This window comes from Cervus canadensis, chromosome 11, assembly GCF_019320065.1.
Source record: "Cervus canadensis isolate Bull #8, Minnesota chromosome 11, ASM1932006v1, whole genome shotgun sequence".
In the NCBI taxonomy this organism is placed as follows: Eukaryota; Metazoa; Chordata; class Mammalia; order Artiodactyla; family Cervidae; genus Cervus; species Cervus canadensis.
The window spans coordinates 43,488,470-43,510,472 of record NC_057396.1 but is presented as its reverse complement, the minus strand read 5'-3'; the positions used below and the strand labels follow the sequence as shown (position 1 = coordinate 43,510,472).

General features: G+C 39.1%; 3 protein-coding genes across 3 annotated transcripts; 2 read left to right on the top strand and 1 right to left on the bottom strand.

The window, feature by feature from the left end:
- Positions 1 to 1,194: 1,194 nt before the first annotated feature.
- Positions 1,195 to 1,562, bottom strand: LOC122449198 (cytochrome c oxidase subunit NDUFA4-like). Its single transcript, XM_043480714.1, has one exon. The coding sequence runs from the start codon at positions 1,495 to 1,497 to the stop codon at positions 1,261 to 1,263; it is 237 nt and encodes a 78-aa protein (XP_043336649.1). The 5' UTR covers positions 1,498 to 1,562; the 3' UTR covers positions 1,195 to 1,260.
- Positions 1,563 to 2,327: 765 nt separating this feature from the next.
- LOC122450085 (olfactory receptor 52E8-like) lies at positions 2,328 to 3,266 on the top strand. The gene has a single exon (XM_043482226.1). The coding sequence runs from the start codon at positions 2,328 to 2,330 to the stop codon at positions 3,264 to 3,266; it is 939 nt and encodes a 312-aa protein (XP_043338161.1).
- An 8,856-nt stretch (positions 3,267 to 12,122) lies between these two features.
- Positions 12,123 to 13,058, top strand: LOC122450009 (olfactory receptor 52E4). The gene has a single exon (XM_043482146.1). It carries the CDS (start codon positions 12,123 to 12,125, stop codon positions 13,056 to 13,058), a length of 936 nt encoding a protein of 311 aa, XP_043338081.1.
- The last annotated feature ends 8,945 nt before the right edge of the window (positions 13,059 to 22,003 follow it).

The window sequence follows — 22,003 nt, the reverse complement described above, 5'->3', positions numbered from 1 at the left end:
CAAAAAAGCCTACAATATGATCAGTTGTTGATTTTTTTCTCCTGATTTATATTTCAAAGGGATTAAACTGAATTCAAACTTGATTATTTGGAGACCTGAATTAACGTTTTGATGGCATAGCCCAATATGAAGTATGAAGTGGAAAGCATAACTACAGCAATAGCAAAAAAAAAAAAAATATCTTTGGAACTAAACGAACAGATGTGAGTAAGGAATTTGGCTTTGCCCAGAGAAAGGTCTGGCCTTTGCTCTTGGCTTCCATGAAGTAATCTGTGTCATATCTGATAGGAGTGTCTTTATTTAAGGTGAGGGCTGGCCAAACCAGACCTGAGTGTGGGGGTTGACCATGCCATAAAGACCAACAATATAACAGAATTGGAGATTTTGGTCCTGTGGCATCAGTCAGTGGGTGTCCAACCATGTGTGTAAAAAATCTATCAAGTATATGTAAAGAAACCACAATATAAAATCCAAACAAAAGGTCAAGCGAACTTTCATGGTTGGCACTCTGGCTCAATGCACATTGCCACATATCAATTCCAGGAGGGTAATTCATCCTGACTTTATGTGAAAGGACAATAGATGTTTCATGTTTGGAAACCTCACCCTCTTCCCTAAGCATTTCTTCCTTTATTTGGTTTTAATCTTTCTCCAGAATAAACTCTAACCATGATTATCATAGCTTTCAGTAAGTTTTATGAGTCCTTCTAGTAAACTATTGAACCTGGGTATAATTTGGGAAAACCCATATACTTGAAGTTTGTGTCAATAGGAAGGAAAGTCTTAGGAACTGTGCCTTAACTTTGCAGTTTAGCTATTGCAGATCTGATGTCACATTTCTCTCAACAGTTAAAGAAGTCGACAAGTTCTTAATAATGAACTTCATTCTGAGAGGAAACTTCATGGATTATCATGTCCCTCTTGATGATGTATCTTAAATTCCTACTTGGGGATATCTGAAATTTAGATATCTGGACCCCAAGTATTGTGTGGATCTGCTTTTAGATTCTCAATTCTGTTCCATTGTCTCTTTTTCTACATTTTTACTTTGCCAGTAACACTGTGATATATCATAGCTTTATGGAAAATTTCTTTTCTTTTTTTTTTAAGTTTCAGACTATTTATTCATCAGTGTAAACCCCAACACAATAACCAACATGATTCCATGCATTTAGAGGGGAAATATTTCCTGGTTAGGTGGAAAATTGTGTGGATGGCTTCTGGAAGACCTTCATTCTAAGCAGCTTTAAGTGAAATATTTCATTTAGAAGTCTGACCTTCTTTCTTCAGTTTGCTGTAATCTACATTCACAGAGTAGAACTTGTACCGATCATTAGGACCTAGTTTGTTCCAGGATTCTGGGTTATTCTTTCTGTCCCAACTGACATCGGGATTGAACAATGCCAGGCAAGTGACATACAGTGCTGCTCCAATAAATATGAAGAGGGGGATCAAGCTAGGATGCTTCTTGGCCTGACCGATGATCTGGCGGAACATGGTTGGGACAGAGGCCTCAAGTCCAAACCGAGAGAAAAACTAAGCCTGAAGGCCGGAGATTAAGCACTCACCGCATCTGGGAGGAACGTATCTGATAGTGTAAATATTTCAGATTTATTCTTCTTTGAAATATTTTTGACTGATCCAACTCCTTTTATTCTCCCTCATCTTTTATTTTTCTTTCTACCCCCTTTCACTACCTCTACTGACAAGTTTGCAAATATAGGTTTGCAATGTCACAAAACCTAGTTCCAAACTAATTTCAAATCTTGATTCTGATGATTATTAGCTCTGTAAGCAATGGTATAAGTTAACCAACATCTCAAAACCTTTTACTTTCATAAATCAAAGACCAGTAAAACTTATGCCATAAAATTGTGGGGAGGACTGAATGAGATAATATAAGCACATAACAGTAAGAATAATGTCTGAAGAATAGTAGGTATCCAATTCAAGATAGATGTTATTATTGTGGTGGTTATTGCTATTATTATCAATTTTATTATAGCTTAATAGTATCACTTCTTGGAGAAGAGGAGAGTTAGTGCATTTATCTACTCTGAACCCATAATTTTAAGAGAAAAATGGTGTTAAATTCTATTTGACACCTCAACTCTCATACTTATGGTACAGGTGAGAAGAGTCACTAGGATTATGTATGGAGAACTGAAAAAGAAAAAAATAATGAAAGACATTTAGAGAAACTTATTCCTAATACCAAACCTTTGTTTGGGAATTTTTTATTTTTAATCTTTATAGATATCAGTTAACTGTGGATTGTCCAATGGTAATCATCAACAATTTTTAAAAGTCATGCCACCTGCAGAAGAATGTCTTCTCCCAATGTCACTGAGTCACATCCTTCTTCGTTCCTGTTGCTGGGGATTCCAGGGTTGGAAGTTGCCCAGATCTGGCTTGGCTTTCCCTTCTGTGTCGTGTATCTGATTGCTCTCATTGGGAATATTATTATTCTGCTTGTTATCTGGACAGATCGTAGCCTTCATCAACCCATGTTCTACTTTCTGGCCATGCTGTCAGTGACTGACCTGAGTCTTTCTACTGCTACCATACCCAAAATGCTGGGTATCTTCTGGTTCAGCCTTCAGGAGCTGTGCTTTGGGTGCTGTATTGCTCAAGTCTTTTTTATCCACTTTTTTACAGTCATGGAGAGCATTGTACTTCTTGCCATGGGTTTTGATCGCTATGTGGCTATTTGCATTCCCCTCAGGTACAGCACGATCCTCACCAATAGAGTTATTGGTGTGATTGGTATGGTGGTAGTTCTAAGAAGTTTATGCATGATTGCCCCCATCATTTTTCTCCTCCTGCGACTGCCTTACTGTGGACACAGAATCATTCCTCATACCTATTGTGAGCACATGGGAGTGGCGCGACTGGCTTGTGCCAGCATTAGTGCTAATGTCTACTATGGTCTTGGTAATATTTCTATATTGTTTCTGGATGTGCTTCTTATCATTATCTCCTATGCTAGGATATTGAATACTGTCTTTCATCTCCCTTCCCAAGATGCCCGCCTAAAGGCTCTAAATACCTGTAGTTCTCATATCTGTGTTATCTTAGTCTTCTTTGGCCCAGCTCTCTTTTCCTTCCTTACTCATCGTTTTGGTCATAGCATCCCCCAGTATATCCATATCCTTCTGGCTAATCTCTATGTAGTTGTCCCCCCTGCCCTCAACCCAGTCATTTATGGAATCAGGACAAAGCAAATCCAGGAGCATGTACAGAGTATATTTGTTAAAAAAAGATGAATTAGAGGTAATTCATTCAACTTGTAAAGGTATAAAATCTACAAAGACTGACATTTGTGATTAAATTAATAAAGCAATGTGTTTCACCCAAATTGTGTGTGTGTGTGTGTGTATGCTTGAATTTAGTCACTTAGGCTCTTTAAGACCCCATAGACTGCAGCCCACCAGGCTCTTCTGTTCAAGGATCTCCCAGGCAAGAATACTGGAGTGAGTTGCCATTTCATCCTCCAGGGGATCTTTCTGATCCAGGGACTGTACTCTTGTCTCCTGCATCTGCTGCACTGCAGGTGGATTCTTAGCCACTGAGTCATCAGGGAAACCCCTTAAAGTTGAATAAGTACCATATAGACTATATGTAGACATAGAAAAGAAATATTGGTTGTAATTGTTGCAGGCATGTGTGTTTGTTCGTGTCTCAATGTATACTTACAATGATATTCACTGCTGACCCAGGCACAGAATATGCCATGCAAGAGTAAATCTCAAGGAGGAGAGATTTATTCACTGAAGAAATAGCTTTCTGTTAAAACTGTAAGGTGCTCTAGATCTCTTTCAGATAGTAATAAGATTTCTTTCATAAGGATATTCAATGAGATCACATGATGAGTAGGAAGTAAAATGCAAAGTTTTTATAAATGAGCTGGTGAGCCTTGAGGGAACTCAGGAAGGAAAAGAATACCTGCTGTTTTTGAGCCATCAGACTGCAGCCACTCCTCAGAGTGAGCCATGAAGAAATTCTGAATGTGAAAACACAGGTTACTGGTCCCAGATGACTAAGGTGCATACCAAAAGAATGATTTCAGTTAGCCTAGACTCTTGCACCTTCCCATACATAGAAAACCAGAAAAGCACTAAATTTCTTAACTTTAGATATCTGTTATTTTTTAAATTAACAAAATCTTTTGGTGATCAGACTACCTTTGTTTCAAAACTTCTGTATCTCCTGGCTCCCCTCCCCTGCTTGCCTCCTTGGATCAGTTCTATTAAGGTTACTTGAGATACTGCCTACTGGGCTTGAAGTCCTAAAAATTCCTGCCAAATCAAACATAACTCTGAACTTTTAAGTTGTGAATATATTCTAAGTCAACAGAACAAACGTATGGATACAAAGGGAAAAGAGGGGAGTAGGATAAATTGGGAGATTGGGGTTGACATATACGCACTATTGATACTACGCATAAAATAGATAACTAATGAAACCCTATTGTATAACACAGAGAACTCTACTCAATGCTCTGTTGTGACCTAGATGGAAAGGAAATCCATAAAAGGGGATATATGTAAATATGTAGCTGATTCACTTTGCTGCACAGCAGATAGTAACACAACATTGTAAAGCAACTATTCTCCCATAATTTTTTTTTAATTTTGAAAATAAAGTACTGTCTAAAAGTAAATAGTAAAATTTTTACCAAAGTATAATCAAGCAAATGATAAGAATTAGACTAATTTTTTCGAGCTTCAGTCAAATTTGAGCTTGGAGAATATTCTATTAACACTTAGGTCAATCATCCTTTAAAAGTTTTATTTTAAATTATCATTCTTTCTTTTCTATTGACATTTTTGTAGTGTTTTCTTCCCCTTCCATGCTCTCAAGTTTCTGATTCTATGAAGTTCTTCATAAGCCTAACCTCCTTTAAACACTTTCATTCATGAAATGGTAAATTTAACACTATGTATTTTGTGACAAAGAAACGTTCTTCCTTCTGGAGTTTAAAAATGCTTTGAAATGAATGAAAATCATTATAAGACATATTTTTTAGCAATTGATAAAGCAATTTAATTAAAAACAGAGATAATAAAAGAATATGTTACTTCCCAGGTGGCAGAGTGGTAAAGAATCCACCTGCCAATGCAGGAGACGTGGGTTTGATCCCTGAGTCAGGAAGATCCCCTGGAGAAGGAAATGGCAACCCACTCCAGTATTCTTATCTGTAAAATTCCATGGACAGAGGAGCTTAGCAGGTTACAGTCCATGGTTTTGCAAAGAGCTGGACATGACTGAGTGACTGAATATAGCAAAATGTTACTGAACAATTGTGTCATACTTTGAAAAGATTAAAAAGGTGTGTTTAGTGGCCTGAAGTTTATTCATTTAGAAATTGAAGTTTGTAAACTGGTGAGTAAAATGGTTATGTGGGAGTTTAGAAAGTCTTATGTCACATTAGCATTTAGGAAAGATAGGACGTAGACAATTAGTGAAGCACAAAGTGGATTTCTGATAATTTTATGACTCAAGGAGAACTGTAATTTGGACAGTTATAATGCAAATAAAGGGAAGATGTCAGGTATGAGACACGAGAGAGAGACATGGGGCACAATTTAGCCACATAGTAGCAAGAGAGAGCAAGGATTAATATTTATTTTGTTCATTGGTTTTTAACTAGATGACTTCAAGTGTTGAAATATACAAAAAGAAAAAAAAGAGAATTATTCATGAACTTCAAAACACAAATAAAGAAAGTGGACTGTAAAAGACCTTAAAAATTTTGGAATGTGAAAAAGTAAATATGAGAGAAATATATAAAATGGATGAAGTAGGTATAAACAATGTATTCATGGTTTACAAACATGTCAATAGAAAAGAAGGAATGATAATTTAAAATAAAACTTTTAAAGGATGACTAACCTAAGTATCAATAGAATATTCTCCAAGCTCAAATTTGACTTTGAAAGTTATCATAGCAATCAATTCACCTAATTCTATGACATTTCTATCCTAGTGATTCTTATTAATTTAATATACAAAATCAACATTGAAAAATATATTACTAATGATTATATTTCAATCTCAGGAGAGTTAATATTGATGTGACAGTAGAAGAGAACAATAAAAAATAACTTACCCACAGATCTTCATAATCATATTCCAAGTCAAATTCCAAAAATATTGATAAATATTCTGTACCCCTGAAAGTAATGAGGGGCAAACACTTTATTTATTTACACATCTTATGACTGAGTTTTTGTCAAAAAAATTCTGCCTACATTTCTGTGTCAAGCTATATTTTGAGCATAAATACTCATTTCTGCTCTCCTTCAAAAACATGCTGAAATTAATGATAATCTAGAAACAAAATAATAAATATATAGCATTATTGGGAAATAAAACATATGTCATTAAGCAGAATAACGTTTATGCTGTAGGAGTCCCAGAAGGAGAAATAGACCAAACACTTACTTGAAGAAATAATGGCTGAAGATTTTTTTCTAATCTGAGGAAGGAAACATATATCCAGGTCCAGGAACCCTATGGACTATAGTCCACCAGACTCCTCTGTCCATGAGATTCTCCAGGCAGTAATACTGGAGTGGATTGCCATGCCTTCCCCCAGGGTATCTTCCCAAACCAGGGATCAAACCTATGTCTCTTGCTTCTCCTGCATTGCAGGCAGATTCTTTACCTACTGAGCCCACCTGGGAAGCCCTCAAGAAGCATAGAGAATTACAGATAAGATGAACCTAAAGAGATTCACACCAAGACACAATTACAATGAAAATGTCAAAAGTTAAAGATAAAGAAAATCTTAGAAGCAAGAGAAAAACAACTTGTTAACACCCAAGGGAAACCCAATAAAACTTTCAGATTTTTCAGCAGAGGACGTGGGAGGATGTATTCAAAATGCTAAAAATAAAAAACTTTCAACCAAGAATACTCCAACTTATGTCCACCCAGAGAAACAAATATTTGGCAGCCATCCATGAAGAAAAATAATGTCTTTGAGGAAGCTTGGAATCCAGGTAGAGCTTATGATTAAGGAGGACTGTTATGGGAATGCAAACCAGCACACCAATGTCAGGCCTGATGTTGTGGTTCTGCATACTGTCTGATGTGTGACTGCATACTGTCCCCTCTCAGTTCACCTCTGAGTTCAACTCCAGTCCCACTTGTATGTAGTTCTATCACTAGCTACTGCTGCCAAGGGGCCCTGAAGAACCAAGCCTATCTGTTCCCCACGTGATAGATATGGCAGCTTCAGACCTAATCCTGACCCCCAAAGCCATTCCACTCTAGCACAGACTAGGGGCAATTCTTGCCAAATAGAGACCAGTCCAGTGACCCAATGAGAGCACTCTCAGAGAACCAGTGGAAACCACACCCCCTGGCAACCTGGTAACTATCCTGCCAATTGCAGACCTGACTATAGACCAGATAATAGCCATAAGGCCCAGTTCCATTTTTATCCAACAATGATCTCAGTGACAGTCCCATCAATCCAAGATCCCAGCAGGAGAATAACATTACCTGCTAAAATCAATCTAAATCTTGGAAGGCATGCTTGTTTCTTCAAATGTGCATACCAACTCAAGGCTAGATAGACCACAAGGAATCAGACAAACACCAGTGAAGGTAACTAATAAAGCTCCAATGACTGTTCCTAAAGAGATGGAGATACATGAACTGCTTGACAAATCATTCAGAATAATTATCTTAAAGAAGCTCAGTGTACTACAAAAGAAAATATACAACTACATGCAATCAGGAAAAAAATACATGAATAACATAAGAAGGCTAACAAATAAATACTATAAAATGAACTAAACAGCAATACTGGAACTGAAGAATATAATGACTGAACTGAAAACTTCAATGCAGACCTTTTAAAGTTTGGTTTATATATAAAATGGAATATTATTCAGCCTTAGAAAAGAAGGAAATCCCATCATTCCTACAACATGAAAGAAACAGGAAGTTATGCTAAGTGAAATAAACCAGTCACATAGACAAACATTGCATGATCTTGGTTTTATGTGGCACCTTTATTAAAAGAAGTCAAACTCATAGTAACGGGAGAGTAGAATGGCAATTACCACATGCTGGGGCTTAGAAGAAAAAAGATTATTTAAAAAATGAAAAGTAGTTACCAAGGATTGAAGGGAGTAGATCATCAGCAGTTATTGTTTAATGGATATAGTTTTTATTTTAACAAAGTGAAACAATATGAATGTATTTAGTACTACTGAAATATACTTAAAAATAGTTAAGATAGAAAATTTTGTGTTAAGTGTTTCTATCACAATAAAATATTAGAAAAAATGGGAAAGGGAGTAAACACAGAATCAAATAAAATAATTTGTTCATGTTATAATAGTATCACAAACTGATGCAGGAGACATACAGATCATATCTGCTTCATACAGACTCTTCATAAATGGCATGGTAAGGAAAATGGTTTCATAAAGAGGACTTTTGACCACCAAAACAGCATAGTGTTTTGAAGATTCATGACATAGAACTAAAGTTAAAAATGGTGATTAGGTATTGACTGAAAGTTTTGGCAACAATGTTGAGTATGCTTTACCAAATAAAGTCCATAATACACACCACAGAAATGAAAGTCATAGGGAGAAATTTTAACAGAAGATTTGACAAAGTCAGACTTGATTTGGGAAGGTAAATGTTGACACAATGGTGAGGATGGATAACATGAGAAAGTGATGGGGAAGACTGGAAGTACAGGTCTCATTAATCTAAAAGAGAAGCAGTGAAAAAGCAGGGACATATGAGATTGAACCAGAATCTTCTGGATCACAAATAACATTATCTTCTGTCATAATAACACAAAATTGTCTGAACTCAGAAGATAAAAAAAGAAAAACTGATTATCTAGCATATTCAATTTTCTGTCAGTCTTTTTCTATCTGCACTCAGGAAAACCATGATCTATGGCGCATCCTGGTACTCTCAGGTCAACTCCATCACCTTCCAGGAAGGGAAATTCTAAGTAAACTCTAGAATTTGAGCCCTACCTGGATTCTGTCTCCTCAGGAGATTGTGGAGTTTCTTTCACCTTCTGCCCAAAGAACTGGAACATAAGAAAGCCCCTCTCTGAAGATTTTACCTTTACCATTAGTTATAATTTAGGAAGGAGAGTCTTACTAGGTTAGAAGAAAGTTGATGCCATTTTCTACAGGTATGATGAGCACTACCCAAAACCAAAATTTGCTGTTACAGAGTCCAGTGTGTCTGTTTGACAGATCTCCTTCTTTAACTTTTGAAATTCACTTGTAGCATTGTCAAACCGCTTCAGGATTCACATATCTATATTCAACAAAACAAAAGACTTGCTAAGGGTAGTTCCCTAAGAAGTCACATTTTGAAAAACTTAATGGTCTAAATTTAACACTTTTATGCCTTTTGAAATGGTCAGAGTCAGTATCATCCCATATGCTGATTCCTCTCCCTTCTGGATGTTTCCCTTCCTAATAGCTCAAGAGACATCCCTTCCTGTGAGTTAAAGAATTAAGTCTGGTGTGGTGATGTGTCTCTGCAGATGGAGTGGGGAAGAACAAAGAGTTAGCTGGATTTAATGACCCATGAGCCCATGTTTATGCCCAGAGGACTTTGAAGGCTAAGGTTAGGGATTCTGGGACATGCTTAGACTTAGAGACACCCTCATTCACTATAAAGGTTTTCTTCATGTGATAGGACAAACTGAAACCCAGAGGTTTCTTGGGGTTCCAATCACCATCTATAGCACCAGGGCTTATACTATGACACACTGTTCCAAGGAAGGCCTGGAGAAGGAAATATTGGAAAGGTAAGGATACATGAAAGAGAGAAATGAGATGCTACAGAAAGAAGAGGCAAATGAGGAGAGAATGGGAGAGCAGCCTCCCCTTTGCTGAGAAGGTATCCAAAGTAACCATTTTCTATCCTCGCCACACACACACACAAACAAAACATGACATAGTATATGGGATTAAAGCAGATGACCACAGGTGAGAAAATGTGATATGTCACTGAGTTATACGCAGAATATTTCTGCTCTTTCTCTCTCCCTTACACATACATTCACACATACTCTCTCTCTTACCCATACATACATATAAACACACACATACACAAATCCTAATTCCATTCAACAGCTACATTCTGAAAAACTGGGAGCCATATCCTCACATGTCAATGTTAGAGATATTAAAGTAAATACTCCTGGTTTGTTACTTCCAGTAGCAGCATTTATGTTGGTAGGGAATAGAAAAATTTATAAATAAAATCATGTCATGTTAGATGCTGCAGAGTTGTATAATATCCTAGAAATGCCAAAACTTAAATAAATAAATATATATAATATATATATATATATATATAACTTTATTACTTTTAAGCATCAGGAAAGATTCATTCACAATGCTTTAATTTTAGTGTCACTTAAATTTGCTAGGCATTTTATCTATATAAACCTGAAGCTAGGCATAATTTCAGGACATGAGTGCAATTTTGCATGTTAATTTGTGATAAGTTAAGGCATGTAAGGCATATGAACATGATTTAGCTGATAAGCAAAAGACAAATTACTGTACTTACTGTAAGAACATCAAGGGATCACAGAATAAACAGGAATCTGGAGGTGTCAGATCAGAAACCAAACCTTTCCATAAAATTTTTGCTGTTGTTCAGCTGTTCAGTCATGTCTGACTCTGGTCTGCAACCTCACTAACTACAGTACGCCAGGCTTCCCTGTCCTTCAGTATCTCCCAGAGTTTGTTCAAACTCATGTCCACTGTGTCAGTGATGCCATCCAACCACTTCATTCTCTGTCACCTCCTTCTCCTGCTCTCAACCTTTCCCAGCATCAGGGTTTTTTCCAATGAGCTGGCTCTTCGCATCAGGTGGCCAAAGTAAGATTAGCAGCTTAGATTAGATTTTTGATGCTTGTTAATTCCATAAGATCAGCAAGCATCAAAAATAGCAGTGGCTTTCTAGTAGAAGGAGAAAGAAGAAAATTCTAAGAGAGACCATCTGACTGGTGGTGCTTTAGTTGCTAAGTCATGTCTGACTTTTATAACACCATGGACTGTAGCCCGCCAGGCTCCTCTGTCTGTGGGATTCTCCAGGCAAGAATACTGGAGTGGGTTCCCATTTTCTTCTCCAGGGGATCTTCCTGACCCAGGGATTGAAGCCGGGTTTCCTGCACTACAGGCAGATTTTTTACCAACTGAGCTACAAGGGAAGCCCTGCTTCCCATAATGTGGCTGCAACAGATCCATGAGGGAAATTCCTATATTTATATAATAGCAAGCACAAACAGCGGTATAAGTTAGCAGTTTTCATTTAGACCTAGGATTCTTTAACACCAGACCACACTTTGAAAAACACTAGGTATAATAATTTCTCAAAAGTAACCAAAAAACTTCTTGGAAAAGAAAAGGAAGAGAATACCATAAAAGATAGTATACACTCTTCTTTGAAATATTGCCAGTTCCTTCAAAATTCTCATATATAAGAAAAAATAAAAACCATAAATAATAGTGCCTGTAAAGCTGAGTGCTGAAGAATTGATGCTTTTGAACTGTGGTGTTGGAGAAGACTGAGAGCCTGTTGGACAGCAAGGAGATCCAACCAGTCTATCATAAAGGAGATCAGTCCTGAATATTCATTGGAAGGACTGATGCTGAAGCTGAAACTCCAATACTTTGGCCACCTGATGCTAAGAACTGACTCATTTAAAAAGATCCTGATGCTGGGAAAGATTGAAGGCAGGAGAAGGGGACAACAGAGGATGAGATGGTTGGATGGCATCACTGACTCAATGGACTTGAGTTTGAGTAAGCTCTGGGGGTTGATAATGGACACTGAAGCCTGGCACGCTTTAGTCCATGGGGTCACAAAGAGTCAGACATGACTGAGGGACTGAACTGAACTGATGAATCTCAGAACAATAACTTCTATTGAGAGAGTTGTTGACTACTCTCAGGAAACAGGAGAATATCTAATGTTTCTAAATTAACTGCTTTTACCATAACCTCCAGTGTACTGACTAAAAGTCTTTTCCTCTTTCCAGGACTTATTGATAAGAAAAACAGTGTGATTCTACTTTCTGACAAGAATTCAATGACACCTCTAGGAGAATGCCTTCTATCAATGACACCCAGTTCCATCCTCCCTTCTTTCTCCTGCTAGGAATACCAGGGCTGGAGACTGTACATATCTGGATTGCTTTCCCATTCTGTGTTGTATATCTGATTGCCCTTGTGGGGAACATCACTGTTCTCTATGTGATCAAGACTGAACACAGTCTCCACCAGCCCATGTTCTACTTTCTGGCCATGTTGTCCATGATTGACCTGGGTCTGTCCACCTCCACCATCCCCAAAATGCTGGGCATCTTCTGGTTCAACCTCCAAGAGATCAGCTTTGGAGGCTGCCTTGCTCAGATGTTCTTTATCCACATGTTCACAGGAATGGAGACTGTTCTACTGGTGGCCATGGCTTATGACCGCTATGTTGCCATCTGCAACCCCCTCCAGTACACCAGCATCCTCACCAGTAAAACCATCGGCATTTTGGCCTCTGTTGTTGTGGGCAGAAATTCACTTCTTGTGACTCCATTTGTGTTTCTCATTCTGAGGCTGCCCTTCTGTGGGCACCACATTGTTCCCCATACATACTGTGAGCACATGGGTCTTGCCCGATTGGCCTGTGCACCCATCAAGATCAATGTTATCTATGGGCTCATGGTGATTTCTAATATTATTGTAGACGTGATTCTGATTGCCTCCTCCTATGTACTGATCCTTCAGGCTGTTTTCCACCTCCCCTGTCAGGATGCCCGGCTGAAGGCTCTCAATACCTGTGGGTCTCACGTCTGTGTCATGTTGTGCTTTTATACACCGGCATTTTTTTCTTTTATGACACACCGCTTTGGCCGTAATATTCCCCACTACATCCACATTCTTTTGGCTAATTTATATGTGGTTGTCCCACCTGCCCTTAACCCAGTCATCTATGGAGTCAGGACAAAGCAAATCCGAGAGCGGGTTGTAAAAATATTTGTACAGAAATAATAGCTCTGTGAAATGACTGGGAAATATATTCACATATAGTCAAATTTTAATAATCTAAGATCTAAGCTTTTCATTATAATGTATAGTACTCCCCAGATTTTTCATTTTTATTGGAAATGGCTTACGGTAAACAGATTAAGCAAACTACCATTTTTGTCCACTCTGGTCACCTTCCCCATGTAACTGAGCAAGGACTAACAAAACAGGAAGATATTGATAGCTTATGGTAAACAGTATCACGGTGTGTCATTCAATCACACAAGCACACCATAGAGTTAGTAAAGTAAAGTAGAAAGCATGTATATTGAGAAAGCAGAGAGGCTAGAGCTCTGTGTTTTTACCTTGTCCTGAAGATCCTGGACGAGCTCCCAAGGTGATAGCTTTGCAGTGAATGGTGTCAGATTCTAGATCTCCGAAGAAGATTTAACTTTGGGACCAGGGACCAGGCTTGATCACTCAAGAGCTTTTGTGTACCAGAGTTTTATTGAAGTATAAAAAGAGACAGAGAAAGCTTCTGACATAAAAAGGGGGGGCTGAGAGTGCCCCCATTCTTAGTGTTAGCAAGGGAGCTATATACTTTTTTAATTGGTTATTATCAAAAGAATGTCTCAGAGCTGTAATGATCTTACTAGACCCACTCCCATAAGATACATTTTAAGATATCAGGATTAGTCAGGAACTTTTCAAGAAGGAGAAACTGTTCTCAAGCAGGGTACATTGTTGTTATATAATCCTTACTACAGAGTTTAAAACTGAGTTGTTTGTTGTATAATCATCAATTCCAGGCTTAAAGAAAAAAACATTTTATGTGCCTAAGACTAAGGAATGTAGAGGATAAAAAAGATATGTCCTTTCCTCCTCCTTGAGAATTCCAGACCCCCTATCTCCTCCTTGAGAGCTCCAGACCCCTCTCTCCTCCTCCAGGACCCCAGACTTCTTATCAACCTACCTAGGAATTGACTCTGTCAATATTCTGGAGGCAGCAGTGGTCTTGGATAGAATGCCTGATGGAAAAGGGTGAGATTTCCCTCATTTCTCCATGTCTTCTCTTTAGGTAAGTTTAAAATCAGATAGAACACTGATCTCATTATATAGATCAAGAAAATAAAGTTCAAACCATGGGTGGGTAGTGACATCTGAATTAGAATATCCTGTTCCGTAAGACCATGTTCTTTATAACAATCCTTGAATTTTGTCTCCCTTCTCTAGAATCCTGGACTTATTTTTATTTTTATGATCCCTCAGTCTTGTCATTTTGCTCCTTTTTATCTTTACTATTCTTTTTAGTTCCTCTCTCTCTTTCTCTAACAGATCAAGCTTTTGGGAATTAAAGAATAAGAGAACCTGCAATGTGAGCACTAAGAATACATAACATTGTTTTCCCTCCTGAAGCAAAGTCTTTTTTTTTTTTTAACCTTTATTTATTTATTTTTTTTAATTTCTTTTTTTCTTTTCAAACCATTGAGTTCAGGGCTGATTTTCAATAGATCACAGGGAGGGAGCTGTTCTGCTACCTATGAAACCCCAACAAAGACGCAGGTCCTCTACCAATGGCTTAGCACCAGGTTCCCCACTAAAGTGCAGGTGTGTGACTGGGAAGGGGGTATCGCCTTTCCGGCCGCGCCCCAGTGTCCCAGGAACTAGGGCTCTCCGTACTGGACCCCCGTCCCCACCCGCGGCAGGGCGGGCATCAGCGAGGCGGGCGACGGCCTGCCAAAAAAGTCATTTTAGATGTGAATTATCATCTGTCCTATGTCTAATTCCTTGAGTTCTACTTAAAATTTGTCTTGTTTTCTATACCATGTACCTTCAGATATACAGGACTTCAGAACACTTAAAAAGGAATCAGGATCATTCTATGGTTTATGAATAAGACCCGTCTTGGTGTCAAGTTCAGAATTATCTCACTGTAATTTATTTTATATGCAGAGTACATCATGAGAAACACTGGGCTGGAAGAAGCACAAGCTGGAATCAAGATTGCCAGAAGAAATATCAATAACCTCAGATACGCAGATGACACCACCCTTATGGCAGAAAGGGAAGAGGAACTAAAAAAACCTCTTGATGAAAGTGAAAGAAGAGAGTGAAAAAGTTGGCTTAAAGCTCAACATTCAGAAAACTAAGATCATGGCATCTGGTCCCATCACTTCGTGGGAAATAGATGGGGAAAGAGTGGAAACAGTGTCAGACTTTATTTTGGGGGGCTCCAAAATCACTGCAGATTGCACTGGTGATTGCAGCCATGAAATTAAAAGATGTTTACTCCTTGGAAGGAAAGTTAAGGTCAACCTAGATAGCATATTAAAAAGCAGAGACATTACTTTGCCAACCAAGTTCTGTCTGGTCAAGGCTATGGTTTTTCCAGTGGTCATGTATGGATGTGAGAGTTGGACTGTGAAGAAAGCTGAGTGCTGAAGAATTGATGCTTTTGAACTGTGGTGTTGGAGAAGACTCTTGAGAGTCCCTTGGACTGCAAGGAGATCCAACCGGTCCATCCTAAAGAAGATCAGTCTGGCGTGTTCATTGGAAGGACTGATGCTGAAGCTGAAACTCCCGTACTTTGGCCACCTCATGCGAAGAGTTGACTCATTGGAAAAGACCGTGATGCTGGGGGGGATCGGGGGCAGGAGGAGAAGGGGATGACAGAGGATGAGATGATTGGATGGCATCACTGACTCCATGGACATGAGTTTGAGTAGACTCCGGGAGTTGGTGCTGGACAGGGAGGCCTGGCATGCTGCAGTTCATAGGGTCGCAAAGAGTAGGACATGACTGAGCGACTGAACTGAACTGAACTGAATTTATTAACCCTGTAGATTTCGCATGTATAGTCTCATGCACAAACTCTAGATATGGTTGGAAAGTGTGGTTTGCTTAAACTAGGTAAAAAGAGCACTGATTTGAAATTTGTGACTGACCAGGACACTCTTGTGTAGAAATCAGAAGTCTCTATCATATCCTGTGTTTTAGAACCACTCTCTAGGTTGAATGAAGATAGGCAAAATATTCAAAGCTCTTCAGAGTTAGATATCTGGAAACTAGGAAAGATATAGCCAATAAGACAAGGAAAGCAACAACATATGTTGCAATTCCTGTAAATCCGTCAGCTCTTGATCTGAAATTTAACACTGGCTAAGTACAATTCTTGTATCCTATAACACCTTATGTAATTTCCTTAGGCTTGTCTGCATGTATTATAAATTGTTTTGTTTTGTTTAGGTCTCTGCCTCATGTCCCTAAAATTTTATGTGAACTTTGAATTTTAAAGATGGAGAGATCTAATCTACCTCCTGTATTTTACAAATAAGAAAACCAAAGTTCAAAGAAAGGCAGGAAATTTATGTATAAAGCAGATCTGCATTTAGCATCATTTAGAGGTAACAAGGTGGCTCTAGTGGTAAAGTACCCTCCTACCAATGCAGGAGACATAGGAGACACAAGTTCTCTTCCTGGGTCAGAAATATGCCCTGGGGGAGGATGCAGCAACCCACTACAGTATCCTTGTCTGGAGAATCCCATGGACAGAGGAGCCTGGGGATACAGTTCATAGGGTTGCACATAGTTGGACATGACTGAAGCAGCTTAGCATGCATTCACAGAGGTAACAAGAAATGATCACTCAGATAAATCATTTTGACCACAAACTCTTAACGCTTGCAGGACATCTGGATAGAAAATACTTGGTGTAAATAAGTGGCAATCCAATAATAATGCCAGGTAGAGATAGCTAGGCAAGTGGAAGACAGAGCAAGTAACCTAGGATTGGTGTTGGTAATGAGAAAAAGGAGACTACAGCAACTCTGCTGCAGGTGCAAGCAGAATAGTAGCAGAGAGTGACTAATACAGTCCTCATTACTGTGGTCTATAAATCCTGAGTGGTGAGGACTGACTAGCTCCCTGGTCATTCATATTTATACCACACACAAACAGACTAAATAAAGACAATGCTTTCTCATTTCTCTGTCAATGATACTAAGTGGTCTGTGACACATAAAAAGCAACTTTATGATTAAATCTACTTATGATATTGGGGAAAATTCAATGTAATAGTAATAATGTACACAAAGTGGATTGAAGTGAACAGTAATGCTGGCCCTGAAATGGTTCCCCATCAAACTGCAGTGCTATGCTTGGACCTGGCTGGGCAGAGTTCCCGCCCTCAGCTCCCTTCTCGGGGCAACTCTGTGCTTTGGAGTAGCTTCCCCAAATGGTTCTAAGTTCACTTCTGCTGCTTGGGGTCAGCTGGAGATAGCAACACTGTCTGTGCAGGGTGCCTTGAACTTGAACCAAGCACACATAGGCCTAATCATTAATTCCCCTCTTTACAGGACTCTGATTCCCTTTGTTCAACACCCACCACCTTATGGAGTCAGACATTTGCCCCAAGAGGCTCTATGACCCATGTCTATCAGGTTGTCTTGGGACCTCATCGCTGTACCCTGGGACCTGGTTTCAGGAGAGTGGCTTGGTCAGCAGATTTGTCTTTCTAGACTTTCATGGAATCACATGAGATGAAGCCACCAGAAGGGTTCTGACATGCTAATTGGAGGTGTTTCTCACTCATCACTCGTGACAGACATAGGATGAGTTCAGGGCTCTAGGCTACCAATGGTCCATTCTGAAATGCTGGGCTTGAACTATGTGTTAGAACTGTTCACTGTCTTTCAACTGTCTACATTTACACTCTCATGCTGCTTCCTAGCTACAGTGCTTGAAGGTAGTAGCAGGAGCAGCAGACCTCCTTTACCTTCCTGCCTTCCTCACCATGGCCCTGGTACCCAGAATGACTGACCATCCCATCCTCTCTGCAAGCTCCATATCACCTGTCAGCTAAGTGATTACACCTGTATACTACAAAGGATTTGTGACCATTGTAGAAAACTGATATTATGACATGCCACCCCAAGTCAATGTTAAATAATGCCAGATGAGGTAGGGGTATTTCTTACAGGAGCGAGAATGCCCTTCTCATTTTACTACAGACACCTCACCTATGCTACAAGCTGGTGACACAGTGTGAAAGGAAACAATGCAGTAAGAACTGAAAGAGATCATCTTCTAGACATGCAGTCATTAGGGATTAAATATTTTAGGTGGCAAAATATGTGTTTTTCTACATTAATGTTATAAAGTCCAAAAAAAAAGGAATATAAACAGTAAAAAAGAAAAATTCACATTTTCCTGTAGGATCTGGTTAAACCTGGCATTTGTAGTCATCATCAATGAAACACAGAAAGAACTTTTGAAGAGTCATTGGAAGTTATTATCCATGGGTAATATAATGGAGAATGCAGCAGCCTACTAATGATGCAATCAGCATTAAACAAATGGAATTTGGAAATGCTAGAAACAAGATGGTCTATATTGTTCTGAACAGCCATGTCATAGTAAATAATAACCACATTAGAACCTTCTTTTATAGCAGGAGACTAGAAATGGCCAGAAATGGCCTGTCTTCTCAATTAAAAAACAAGTAGTTCATGGAGCTGAACAGGAAGAAGAAAGTACCTGGAAACTACAAAGAATCTTTTTGTGCAGTGATTAGACAATAACCAAATATATAATTAATTCTTCTCTACTCATTATCTTAAATGCTCATTGATAAATTACTATATATCACATGGTGTTTATCATACATTTTTTGAGCAAATTGTTTGTATGTTCAGGACCCAAAGAACACATTTGCCCAGGCACCAGATATAGAGATAGGTCAAGTCCTCCATACACTTTTACATTCAGTGTCTGTGAACCCAACTTTTAACATCCCATTTCATTCCTATGATCTGTGTCATGGTAATACTGTCCTGGACCTGAACAGGATCCCAGTGTTCTGGGAATAATATGTATGCAGTTTGACTATTGATTTATGAACGATGCTGTGTGTAAGTGTATGTGTGCACACATGCTTATATTTGTGTTACACATGACATGAATTTGCTAGGGTCTGAAAATTAAATGCTTTACATACAGACTTAATAGCAAAGATATGCAATAGGAGAAGGAAATGGCAACCCACTCCAGTATTCTTGCCTGGAGATTACATAGACAGAGGAGCCTGGTGGGCTATAGTCCATGGGGGTCACAAATAGTCAGACATGACTGAGTGACTAGCACTGAACACTGAACAATATGATAAGAAGAAAAAATACATAAACATAAAAATAGTTAAGGAAATGGTGACAAGAGAAAAATTACTCCAGTTTTAATTATATTCTATCAGATTAAATGCCCCAAGACAATGCCTTTTCACTTAAGCCACCCTTACACTCCCAGATACCCCTTCTTCACGGGAACACTTTATACACCACAGGGTACTTCACAGAATACAGAAACCCATCTAGTTCATAGAATATTAGTGTTGTTTCTTTCTATATTACTCACCAGCACTTTGAGAGTGGACATAACTCAGTCTAACTGATTTATTTCCTCTAGTTTGTACTGTTATTAAAAGCATTTTGTATTATAGAGCTATTCGAATATTTTAAAGTGTTGTTTCCATAATGTAGACATATGGAGTATATTTAGGGATAGATGTGCTACTTGGAAAGATCTGTTTGACAAACTGACAAAGTCTAAATTAAAATCCCAGTGAGCAGTAAATCAATGGAACATCCCAAGAAGAGAAGAAAGACACTCTAAATGGAAACAGTTCCCCCAAAGTATATGATTTGTACTTATTTAGCTGCTGAATATGGAGAAGGCAATGGCACCCCACTCCAGTACTCTTGCCTGGAAAATCCCATGGACGAAGGAGCCTGGTAGGCTGCAGTCCATGGGGTCGCTAAGAGTCGGATGCGACTGAGTGACTTCACTTTCACTTTTCACTTTCATGCATTGGAGAAGGAAATGGCAACCCATTCCAGTACTCCAGTGTTCTTGCCTGGAGAATCCCAGGGACGGGGAAGCCTGGTGGGCTGCCGTCTATGGGGTCGCACAGAGTCGGACATGACTGAAGTGACTTAGCAGCAGCAGCAGCTGCTGAATATATGTTACCAATCCCCCACCACACCCCACTCTCCAACTGAATGATTAACTAGTAATCGTTCAGTAAAAGATACAGTGTGGTTTATGCGGACAAAACAGCTTAACATTACTCTTGGCCTCCTCCCTGAGTGGGGGTGACAGCCTGGCCAAGGGTGGCCACTTCCTCCCAACCAGACGCAGACAGGCCCGCCCACATTTAGCTGACGGAATTTAGTACCAGTGCAGATTCCACATTCCCACTCCAATACTCTCTGAGAAGTGCCTAATGATGCTGATCACTTACAGACACAAGAGAAATCTTTGTTATTATTGTATAAAGCCATAAATGTACATAAATCATGTTTTTAAAAAAAGAAAGAAGCAAACTTTCAAGACATTTAATCCAGATACAATATCTCTCAAATCTATTCCAATATTGGTCAATTAATTTGGTTTATCAGCCCATAATTCAGTTCAGTTCCGTTCAGATGCTCAGTTGTGTCTGATTCTTTGAGACCCCATGGACTGCAGCACACCAGGCTTCCCTGTCCATCACCAGCTCCCAGAGCTTGCTCAACTCATGTCCATCAAGTCGGTGATGCCATCCAACCACTTTTATCCTCTGTCATCCCCTTTTCCTCCTACAATCTTCCCCCTTCTCCTCTCTTCAATCTTTCCCAGCATAAGGGTCTTTTTAAATGAGTCAGCTCTTCGCATCAGGTGGCCAAAGTATTGGAGTTTCAGCTTCAGCATCAGTTCTTCCAATGAATATTCAGGACTGAGTTCCTCTAGGATTGACTGGTTGGATCTCCTTGTAGTCCAAGGGGCTCTAAAGAGTCTTCTCCAGCACCACAGTTCAAAAGCATCAATTCTTCGGCACTCAGCTTTCTTTATAGTCCAGCTCTCACATCCATACTTGACTACTGGAAAACTTACAGCTTTGACTGAACAGAGCTTTGTTGGCAAAGTAACCTCTCTGCTTTTTAATATGCTGTCTAGGTTGGTCATAGCTTTTCCTCCAAAGAGCAAGTGTCTTTTAAAAAACTTTCATGGCTGCAGTCACCATCTGCAGTGATTTTGGAGCCCACAGTCTCTCACTGTTTCCACTGTCTCCCCATCTATTTGCCATGAAATGATGGCACTGGATGCCATGATCTTAGTTTTCTAAACGCTGAGTTTAAGCCAACTTTTTCATTCTCTTCTTTCATTTTCATCAAGAGGCTCTTTAGTTCTTCTTAACTTTCTGCCATAAGGGTGGTGTCATCTGCATATCTGAGGTTACTGATATTTTCCCCAGCAATCTTGATTCCAACTTGTGCTTCATTTGCGACCAGACTCTTTGCTATCCCATGGACTATACAGTCCATGGAATTCTCCAGGCCAGAATACTGGAGTGGGTAGCCTTTCCCTTCTCCAGGGCATTTTCCCAACCCAGGGATCGAACCCAGTTCTCCCTCATTGCCAGCAGATTCTTTACCAGCTAAGCCAAAAGGAAAGCCCACCCATAATTCAGGGGTATCTTTAAAAACTTGGAAAATTCTTTGCAGACACTTCCATTTCCCAGGTGCCCACTTGGAAATTTTGAAGAAAATTACCAACAACTTTCCAAGGTGGTTTCATGATTTTGTACTCCCATCAACAAGTATGGGAGCTTCAGCTGCTTTGCATTTTCACCAATGTTGAGGGGTTTTTGATCTTTTGAATTTTAGCTATTCTAGTGCATGAGAAACAGTATCTCATTGTAGTTTTCATTTTCATTTCCCTGATAGCTAGTGACATTGATTATACTTTTGGCACTTACTGACCATTTTTAAATCTTCCTTTATAAAGTTTGTGTTGTTGCTGTTGTTTAGTCACTAAGTTGTGTCCAACTGTTTTGCAACCCAGCAGGATCCTCTGTCCATGGGATTCCAGGCAAGAATACTGGAGTGGGTTGTCATTTCCTTCTCCAGGGGATCTTCTCAGCTCAGGGATTGGCA